This window comes from Mya arenaria, chromosome 4 (assembly GCF_026914265.1).
Source record: "Mya arenaria isolate MELC-2E11 chromosome 4, ASM2691426v1".
Classification (NCBI taxonomy): domain Eukaryota; kingdom Metazoa; phylum Mollusca; class Bivalvia; order Myida; family Myidae; genus Mya; species Mya arenaria.
The window spans coordinates 61,130,735-61,140,880 of NC_069125.1; the positions used below are offsets into that span (position 1 = coordinate 61,130,735).

The 10,146-nt window shown below is 38.1% G+C and overlaps 3 protein-coding genes across 5 annotated transcripts in view; 1 reads left to right on the forward strand and 2 right to left on the reverse strand.

The window, feature by feature from the left end:
- Nucleotides 1-2,540, forward strand: part of LOC128230955 (uncharacterized) — a 47,159-nt gene extending 44,619 nt beyond the window's left edge. Inside the window, exons 24-26 of the mRNA XM_052943382.1 lie at nt 1,455-1,612; nt 1,812-2,006; nt 2,347-2,540. Coding sequence (XP_052799342.1) covers nt 1,455-1,612; nt 1,812-2,006; nt 2,347-2,540 — 547 coding nt within the window. The remainder of the gene's footprint in view (nt 1-1,454; nt 1,613-1,811; nt 2,007-2,346) is intronic.
- Nucleotides 2,381-3,972, reverse strand: LOC128230292 (uncharacterized). Its single transcript, XM_052942445.1, has 3 exons — nt 3,897-3,972; nt 3,430-3,645; nt 2,381-3,253 (listed from the first exon to the last, which is right to left on the reverse strand). The coding sequence occupies exons 2-3, from the start codon at nt 3,596-3,598 to the stop codon at nt 3,024-3,026; spliced, it is 399 nt and encodes a 132-aa protein (XP_052798405.1). The 5' UTR covers nt 3,599-3,645; nt 3,897-3,972; the 3' UTR covers nt 2,381-3,023.
- Nucleotides 3,973-5,164: 1,192 nt separating this feature from the next.
- On the reverse strand, nt 5,165-9,669 carry LOC128232123 (uncharacterized). Of its 3 annotated transcripts, none has more exons than XM_052945501.1 (3): nt 9,562-9,669; nt 8,009-8,169; nt 5,165-6,510 (listed from the first exon to the last, which is right to left on the reverse strand). In XM_052945501.1, the coding sequence occupies exons 2-3, from the start codon at nt 8,160-8,162 to the stop codon at nt 6,305-6,307; spliced, it is 360 nt and encodes a 119-aa protein (XP_052801461.1). In that variant the 5' UTR covers nt 8,163-8,169; nt 9,562-9,669; the 3' UTR covers nt 5,165-6,304. The 3 variants fall into 3 exon arrangements, with proteins under 3 accessions (XP_052801461.1, XP_052801460.1, XP_052801459.1); XM_052945500.1 differs by lacking the exon at nt 9,562-9,669 and adding an exon at nt 8,786-9,065; XM_052945499.1 differs by lacking the exon at nt 9,562-9,669 and having other exon boundaries at nt 8,009-8,388.
- Between the last annotated feature and the right edge of the window lie 477 nt (nt 9,670-10,146).

The window sequence follows — 10,146 nt, forward strand, 5'->3', positions numbered from 1 at the left end:
TTTGTATTAATGATGTTCAAATAGTTAATGTTGTTGTGCAAAAGTTATTAGGGTTGTATATAGATAATACACTAAACTGGCATGTGCAAATCGATTATGTTTGTAAAAATCTGAATAAGAAAATTGCACTTCTAAAAAATATAATATATTTCCTCACACCTGATACAAAACGAATGTTTTACAATGCATATATTCTGCCAAATTTTGATTACGGCTGCTTGGTCTGGGGCAAGGGAACCAATTCATATGTGAATAAAATAAATAACTTACAAAACGAATTGCAAAAATCATACTTGGTAAATCTAAACGAGATTCATCAACAAATCTATTTAAAGAACTAAAATGGCTAAACTTCTCGGATAGATGTAAATACCACGCAGCAGTATTAGTTTACAAGACGTTGAATAGCATGGCTCCATCATATATGTCAGAATTAGTAACAGTTTCAGACAATAATGTATATATGCTAAGATCAATGGCACACAAAGATATTGTTTTACAAACTAGACCTCGTACTAATTATATGAAAGCATCGTTTACATATTACAGCAGAATTGTTTGGAATAATTACCTTTGGAAATACGAGAATCAAAAAACTTTAATACGTATAAAATAAAGGTCAAACAGTACCTCATAGGAAACTTGTGATTATACAAATTGTGATGTTTTATTCATAATTATATTTAACTGAGAGTATCTGTCTAATATTGATTCAACATCATCATCATGTCATCATATGCATCATTATCGTCAGCATCAACAGCATACTTATAATCATCATCATCATCGTCATCGTTGTTAGCATCGTCTTCATGTTTGTCTTATGATTATTTGCCATATTTTCATTCTGTTTCAGAGGGCCATATCGAAAATAAGATTCTGTAGTTTTGTACATGATCTTAATATGTCACCTTCTTAAAATAAAGATATTATTATTATTATTATTATCCTGTGACAAGGCCGACATCCGCGATGCTCTTGTTTCCTCGGACGAGACCGACATCCGCGATGCTGTTGTATTCTCGGACGAGACTGACATCCGCGATGCTCTTGTATTCTCGGACTGGACCGACATCCGCGATTCTCTAGTGTCCTCGGACGAGACCGACATTCGCGATGCTCTTGTATCCGCAGACGAGACCGACAGCAGTGATGCTCTTGTATCCGCGAACGATACCTACAACAATGATGCTCTTGTATCCGCGAACGAAACCGACAACAGTGATGCTCTTGTATCCGCGAACGATACCTACAACAATTATGCTCTTGTATCCGCGAACGATACCTACAACAGTGATGCTCTTGTATCCGCGAACGATACCTACAACAGTGATGCTCGTGTATCCGCGAACGAGACCGACAACAGTGATGTTCTTGTATGTTCATGTACTAAATGTTTCGGTTACAATTTAAGCAAATATAGCTTATGTGAGACATTAAATTTGTTTTATCAGGTATCGCGACCTATGGAACTGCGGTGTTGACCAAGTATGTCACGGTGTTGGGATCAAGTATGAGAAGTACCCAACTGAACCACCTGACCTCCTCGTGCGCCGCTCCGACACCGAGTGTGCCATATACACATATCTGGACCTGTACAACCAACTCACGGGTAAACGTGCTGGCATTAATGTGTGTCCCTGATGTGAATGTGTCTTACATATAGACCATTTTATTAAAGAATATACTCTTCATATTATTTGTGTAGCTGGTCGTTCGGACTTTTTTCTCGAAGGAATCCTGATCGGTGGCAATATCGGCGTAGTTGTCAGGGCCTCCGGCGCTTGGCAAAACGTCCACTTGTATTTCAGGCACACGTATCCCGGTGAAGGACCTGGCTGGCGTGATCGAGATCACGATTGGGGAGACGGCGTGCCCACGGCCAGAGTGCTACTTCTATGACGAGTTCAACAAGCGCTTCTCCACCGAGGGCGTCATCACCAAGCTCCTCAACAAGACTCTCGTCTGTGAGACCAACCATCTCTCCGGCTTCACACTCAGGAGCAGTATGTCAACTTCTCTAACTTCTCTAGTCTATGTCCGTTAAGATAAAGTTATGAGTGTTTATTTACGCATGAAGCAAAGTGAATGTTTATCATAGATACGCTTTAAGTACAAAAACAGAAAGTGTTTTGCACTCAACGAAATGTAACGCGTCATAACCGTCTCTGAAGAAGTACGTAAACGTCAAATATATACGTAGTTTATTTATTTGACCTCAAAACATGTATCCCCGTGTTGAACTGGTGTCACTTCTGAGAAACGCTGCTCAATGGTTGTGCTATTTGCAATGACATACTATTATATGAATAACGATAAGATCATTGACAACAAACATTTTTGTAGAGCCGCCTCTGTATGATGGTTTCAACATGCCGTACGTTGTCACGTGTGTCGTTGGTGCGCTGGTGTTCGCCTTTGCGTTTGTGTTGCTCGTGCGGGCGTTCATCATCCTGAACAGCTACCCTTCGAAGGAGGAGGAAAACGACCTTGCCTACCTCCGGGAGTCGGAATCGCCCGATTTGCGAGTGAAAACATGATGCGAAAGATTTTGAACTTGTCTGTTGTTATTTTTTGGAATGTGTTGAGTTATCGTCATATGGACATAGTGATGTCATCAAGATAAAGTCGGTCATAAATTGGGGAAACAACTTGTTCTAGATACGCACAAACAATATGTCACGTTTGTCATCAGTGACACTTCACATATAACGTCATATGTTGATTAACATAAAACAAATGTACTAGAATTGGTATACTCATGCGGTTTTCTGGATTAATTAGAAAGCTTACGGCTCAAACATGTAGTTAACTTTTCACACTTAAAAAAATAGTTTTGTGAGAGCCATCGAGAGACTGCCTTTATAGTCGTTTAACTTATAATGTTTGTTTTTTCTTGTTGTTTAACTTTTTTAAACTGTGTAATAAAAGAACATTAAACATATCAAGAGTATTTTTTGTTACATAAACAATTACAAATATGATATTGCAAGAACGAATAATGCTCGAATACATCACACAAATCATCTGTTCAAGTTCGCGGGTCGAGAGGGTCTGATGGAGTGACTGAAGTCCTTGTAAAACCAACCGATCTCCCCCATAGCGCCCGCCCGGGGGGACGGGAATGGCTGGTCGTCCGGCGCGCGGCTGATGTACGTGGCGCTTAGTGTCTTTTCCGGAGACAACTCCCCGACCCCAAGCGACTGCCAATCCCGGCACTGGTGCGGCCGGTAGTTACGATTACCATCTGGGCCTGTAACATCCATTTAATAAATATACACACATGTTTAACTGTTGTTAACACCGCGAAGAGCATTCTGAAACGAGTTGACGTTTATTAACTTGTTAAAATGTGAGGATAATATTTTATTTTCACTGAGCGACGGCGAACTGTTACGCTTCTCATGCACTTAGCGACAATCCCCTTACCTGTCCACACGAGAGGACCCTTGTATGGCGTCCATTCATGGTGAGGCGGGACTTGCTTAGCGGGCTCTTCAGGCGGCCTCCGGCCAGCCTCGTGGAGCGCATGTAGCGGGTCCGGTCGGTCTGTTGAGGTACGCCCATACTGCATCCGGTCCCAGTGATTCAATGACATGGCGGGGCGGCCGGAGAATGAGGACGAGGCTAGACTCAACTCAATCACTGGCGAAAGCAAATGAAATTTGAGAAAACATCAATGCCACATTTGTATAAATGTGCTTCAATCCGCTTTATTTGAAAATATCTTGTTCATAAGTTTCACACTTCTTAAAAATATAATCACAATTTTCCAACTTTTGTCAAATGTGATCTATGAAATTTCACAATATCTCAAATGCAGCCGATCTCGAAGGGCTATGTCGATATTTAAATGGCATTTCATTCGTTAATTAGCATGTAGAAAAGGCACCCACCTTTACAAGCTGCTTGGTCTGCCTGAATAAAATCCAGTATGTCCAGAATACTCAAGCTTTTCTATGCTGATCAAATTTTAAATTACTGCAGTATAATATTTCGAGTGACTAACATAAATCATAGTCGGATTACTGTTCAATTATCAATAATAAAATAATACGAATAGGACGCCAACGGAAAGTATGTATAAAATCACAGTCTATTAAACCATTTGTTCTACCCGAACATAATACCTGACCTCGTCTGACCGGCTTAATTAAAGAAAAGGGTGATTTGCTATAAAGTTTCTTAACTACTTGTCCAATACTCCGACACCACATTCGTTTGTAGCATGACAGATAGTCTAAGACCATGTTGTAGGTCATCGTCATACGCATCGTCACATGTTCATCGCCGCTAGAGATAACGTAAGAATTCCTCATCGATGGATAACCTTACTCTGTTATAATATTTATCGGCATAATATCTCGACCGTTCGAAAATGGTCAATTCATACGGCACACCATTCTCATTCATCAGAGGTTTGATAATGATAAAGCTTACGCACGGTACGCATAGCATCATCACTCTGGTGAACGAGAATGACGGCTCACGGGTTATGACCATTTGACAAAATTAACCGAGTGCGTTGTTCTATTTGTACCTTTCCCCAAATATTGACCAAACTTGGTCACAATATTCATTTGCATGCATTATGTCTAAAACATGTTTGATAACCAACCAGGTTACATCAGAATATCCACTGAGATACAACCCATGAATTATCAAATATTGACCAATTATTGACCTAGCCAACAAACTGTTTTTTTCCAATATTACTATTTTTATAACAAGCGTTTATAAATACATACATATCTCGTCAGCCATTTAAAGAAATACTCGCAAGAATTATGAGGCTTAGACTTTCAATATTTGTCTGGTGTATGCGTTTCAGATGTCTATTCCACACTAGCATTTTACCAAACTTGGTATTAATAACACTGTTTATAAATGGGTTATTTATGATTTCGACAAAGTTTGACAAACTATCAGAATGGATTTTATACTCTAGAGTTATGGTCCTTGACCTGCTAGAATCAACATTTGACCACATTTACCTTGAACAATTAGACTAACATTAAGCATCAGCTTTGGTAAGAAATCATATGGGCATAACTGACACAGTTCAAACAATATTTCTCATTCAGCAGGCGCAACCTGGACTACGGAATACAAAGCAAGCCTTTGTAAAAGTAAGAACACACTGAACATCATCTAGTATTTTGTAACAATATTTTATTAATAATATCAATTAATAAAATCTATCTATGTGAAACAAAACAATAAAAAGTAACTAATATATATTTACTACATGACTAAATAAATATTTAACAACAATTAGTATCTATACAAGGAAACAAGCATGTTTACTAAATAACTTTACTAAAAACAAAGACAAACTTAATATACACACTTGCGGATGGAAATAGTTCGGCAGTCATATAAAGCATAGGAGTCATAATCAAGTGAATCATGCTGGAGGTTCCCGTATAAAATAGCTGTGTTTTAAGGGAAGTCAAATATCAGTTTGTTTATGATTTTTATATATCATATTTCATACCATTATTATATTACATGGAAAAATTATTTGTAGCAAAGAGTGATATGGTTTCTGTAAGTCCCTGCACCCAGCACACCACAGCACACAGGTCTACTCTACTAACACTGCAAACCAACTAAACTACGGCTACTACTACTGACTAAGCTACTGATTACAAAACTACTGTTTGACTAGCTACTTGCACGGCAAACTATGTACAGCTACATCACGACACACGATATTTAGAACTACTGAGCTACACTAATGACTAGCTAGGGACTTTCTACCGACTATCTACTGACTACTCTAGAACTACTCTACTGTCACATCAAAATCCCTCACCGCCTATAAGGCGATTATGAAACTCGCAGCACATAAATGCTGAATATGACTCTTTGCTACAAACGCATATCCTGATGGCTGACATACTTATCATATATTCACTAGACAATGTTATGCATCTTGATGCATAATGATTTCATTCATCACACGATGCTACAGAGAAATATACAGGTATGTCAAAGACTTATAGTGAGAACTATATAATGCCATTTTCACTTCAAAAGTATTATACTATACAGAACAAAGATATAACAGTATAAAGATCTATAGTATACACTTACATTTTTTTTTATAATAGAATGCACACACACACACACACGAACACATGACAAAACGATTGTTTATAAATGCAGTGTTCACGAAATACAAACATACATTCAACATGTGTACCTGAGCAACACTGTATACAATTAATACTGACTTTCAGATCCAATTATAAAACAAGATCTTTATACACAAAAATGTTATAAAACATTGCGGACACGTTTAAATTCCCTTGACGACCTTGAGTGTATCATACAGCCAGCCGATCTCGCCGACCTGTCCGTTCTTGGCTTTAGGGAAGGCCTGCCCCGGGGCGCCACGGTTCAGGTAGCCCATCTGGCTCGTGATCTCCGATGACGCCTCGTTCTCGCCCGTCACGAGAAACTCGTGCCCAGTCCGCACGCGCTGATCCCGTAGGCCGCTCGGACCTGAAACCAAGGATAAAGTAGTGTTTACTAAAAACTGTGATTTTTAAAAAGAACACATGTTAAAAACCGGATACCATATAAAATCGCGATGGCTTAGGCAGCATATGTAGAAGCTCGCCAAAAGTAAGTTTCGTATGACTCTCTGCGTGATTTTAGAGGACAATGATAGGACGCTGATCGGAGGATCTGGCCGATACACGGAACAGACCTAGACATATTTAACTAATTCGATTTTAACAGGGTGCACATGCAAAACAAAACATGGACTTTTACGTAATATCAGCCATTATTATTCTTTAATAATAACTAGTTATTGGCAACCAGAACTACAGTTCTGGTCTTTGTAGTTCTATGTTTTGCCACTACACATATCAGTACTTCTATTCTGTAATCACACGCATTAGTTGACCTTCCGCAAGCGCAAACCATGCCCGACACTCGAACTCGCAGTCCTACGGTACAGTTATAGGTGGGAATTTCGCATGTATCCTTTCAGCACCTGCATCGCCGACGACAACACCAATATTGATAGAGACTGGGTCAAATGGAAGACATTTTCATCGGACTTTTTACGGCGAGGTTCATATATAAAACCCTATGAGGCTGTGGCAATGATCAGAAAGTGAAGTGTGAAGGGCGTTCCGGGTAGCTCTTTATTTCGACAATTAGATCATATATTATATCGAGGTTTAATACTAAATTATACATACGTGAAAAAGCTTTAATATCTTATTTATAGATCTGCAAGTAATCGTTGACTTCCCGTGGTTTGTGATTTAGTTTTAGTTCGATAATAATCATTCTAGTAATCCAGCATGTATTCCGATCACAGTCAACCGCGACGAAATGCAGGTTACATTTTGCATTGCTTATTTCGATTCTGCCCGTTTGAGCTTGCAGTAAGTTTTTAAATTGCTTTGTTCGTTAAGCTTACCAAGTGGTGTCTCGTTTCAATACTTCATGTAATAAATCCTTGATTAAAAAGGAAAGAAAATATATCACGTTCTAAATAATATCATGGTAAAATTATGAAGTCAACACGCCTTTTAACGAATTTTAAAGGTACATGTACATATATTACAATCTAAAACAGAAACAGCCAATAAATAAATAAATAAATAAATAAATGACAATCTCGGCACTGTCCATATGTTCGTCAGTTTAGGGTTGGCCGGAAATATGTTCTTACTCAGATTACAACATATTTCGAGTTTGGTTAAGTAATCACTGAAACTCATTTCCAAGAAGGTATTTGATATTTATACTTACTATTGAATATAATACAATTGGAAATCAATAAACTGGATATGTGTTAATAAGATTAATCAAAATGTATTGTAGAACGTTTACTTATAACATACTTTTAAAAAAAATCCGAAGAAATATGTGTAACCATCCTTTACAAACACATAAGTTGACTGATGCTACTGTTTATATCTAGCTCACAGACGGCGTGTAGAATACCGCTGTCGAAATTATTGAAAAGGGTTTTAATTACCTGTGTAAAGAACTGGTCCCTGGTATGCGGTCCAGGACTTGTGTGCGGGGGTTACTGGGGTGGCGCGTGCCGTCACATTGGACGTCGTATGCGTTCTTTCCGTCCGCTCCGTCATGTGCGTCATCGTGCTCACCGTCGAACGAGGCCGGTCCATCACGCGCCTGAACCGGAAGAGGGAGGAGGCGTTAACATAGTGACAGTAAGAGTAGTTTTTTTTATACATTAACTATTTTCCTTTAAGCCAAATTCATACTCTTTATATTCGTAGTGTAATTGAACATGTCGACAGCGTGAATAAAGAACATGCTTTTCCTACGGTGATTGGGTGAATCATTTCCATTTCATATTTAAAGAAGTCATTATGTATTAAAGACAGCAATCACTCCGTCATAAATGATTTAAAGAAATCTAAATATGGGCCTTGTTAGACTTCATTACACGACTTTTGTTGAACAGAAATAGAATAGAGACGAGCCGAAAGTATCGATCGCAGTATAATGTATTTGTATAAATAGATGCATGTGAGTGCAGATAAAACAACAACAACTACTGAAATAATTATAATAATAATAATAATAATAATAATAATAATAATAATGATGATGATGATGATGATGATGATGATGATGATGATGATGATGATGATAAAAAGAGATGAACAAAAATGTCGCGGAAACCGCTTTGACATAACCATGGTGCGTGGCATTTAATATTGTATCATCATTACTCACTGGGTAATACAGAAATAAATTGAGTTTGTGATAAAAATGAACTTACGGTTGGTGATAAATATCTAGAGCGAAAAATAGCCCAAACAAAAACAAAACCGTTCGTTGAAAATCCTGCAGTAGTTAAGACATTCTCTGATTCCAACTGTTCTTATATACTACTGTAGGTGCTTAAAGCAAACTTCAATGATCTAATTCATAACAATTAAACACCGTGAATGAAATTTAAGCCGATTGTAAGGTTGTTAAGACCCTATCAAATCCAAATCCTATAATTCCCATGCCGTATCGTTTACATGGCCCACTGGTTGGCTTTACCTATCATTAATAAGGCATTCGTATAGGTTTTATTGACGGTCAATCGATTCCACGGCCTCATGGGAATTGTTGCCATCTGGGACCAATAATTAATCCTACGCCCAGCTGTCACTGACTGGTAATTATTTGCTATGTTAATCAAAGACAGTTAACAGCCATATGTGCAATGCCTGCACGTGATTGTTTCATTATTTCAGCCAGTCCTTTACTTCTTAATATGTATATAATTCTACATCTCTAAATGAAGAACTGGGACCAATAACAGCAGTTGCTGTTTGCATTTTTCTGTGAGCCAATGACAATCGAGGATTTTTCAAATATTTTGTTCATTATTTTTATTTAGAGTCCAATTTTGACGATTTTCAGAAAATAGTGCGAGCTTTCTCGGACTGCGGCCTCGATGAGCTCTCTGTATTTTCTGTAGATCGCTAAAATTGAACTCTAACATATACTTAAAAAACATTATGCGATTACTTGCTGACGAAAAATAAGAACCGCAAAACTTACCATAGTTAACCAATTCCAGTTTTCCATCGCATCATGTCCTACACATTGGCGATGTCAGAGCACAAATGAGGAGAGATGGCACAGTATTTGTTGGAGATAGGATAAATTGAAAATAATTTTCAAGTAATGGCACAGGGTGTGCTATAATGAACGAACTCCAACTCCTGGACTTGGGTTTTACGGCATCCTACGTGAAACCTGAATACCGATTTTGTTTAGTAATCATATTTACTAAACAATTACATGTTTTAGAATATTACAAATATAGGTAACCTATTCAGCGACACAATACGAAGCAACTGATATGCCTATTGTGTTACTGTCGGGACAGAGGCCCCATTGTTGAGCCGGGAGGCTATCAGTAAAACGATACATCTGATAAGAATATCGCAGAATGTGCAAGACTGTTATCAATATTGTATTTCATGATAGTCCTCAAGATTGTTTGTTGAGATAAGGTTATTTAAATCATTTAAATGGAATGTCGGTTCCCATACTCATCAGAGCTGAATGCGAGTCGTTGACCCGTTGATGAGCACACGGCGAAAAAGAACCACCGACTTTATTCTCCTGGTATCCTTCACA

Excerpts from the sequence above, each read along its gene's own strand:
- LOC128230292 (XM_052942445.1), bottom strand. The coding sequence starts at position 3,598 with ATGTCATTGAATCACTGGGACCGGATGCAGTATGGGCGTACCTCAACA. Across the intron at positions 3,254-3,429 it reads GGGTCCTCTCGTGTGGACAG|GCCCAGATGGTAATCGTAAC; the intron begins GTAAGGGGATTG and ends TGGATGTTACAG.
- LOC128232123 (XM_052945499.1), bottom strand. The coding sequence starts at position 8,231 with ATGTATAAAAAAAACTACTCTTACTGTCACTATGTTAACGCCTCCTCC. Across the intron at positions 6,511-8,008 it reads GGGACCAGTTCTTTACACAG|GTCCGAGCGGCCTACGGGAT; the intron begins GTAATTAAAACC and ends CCTTGGTTTCAG.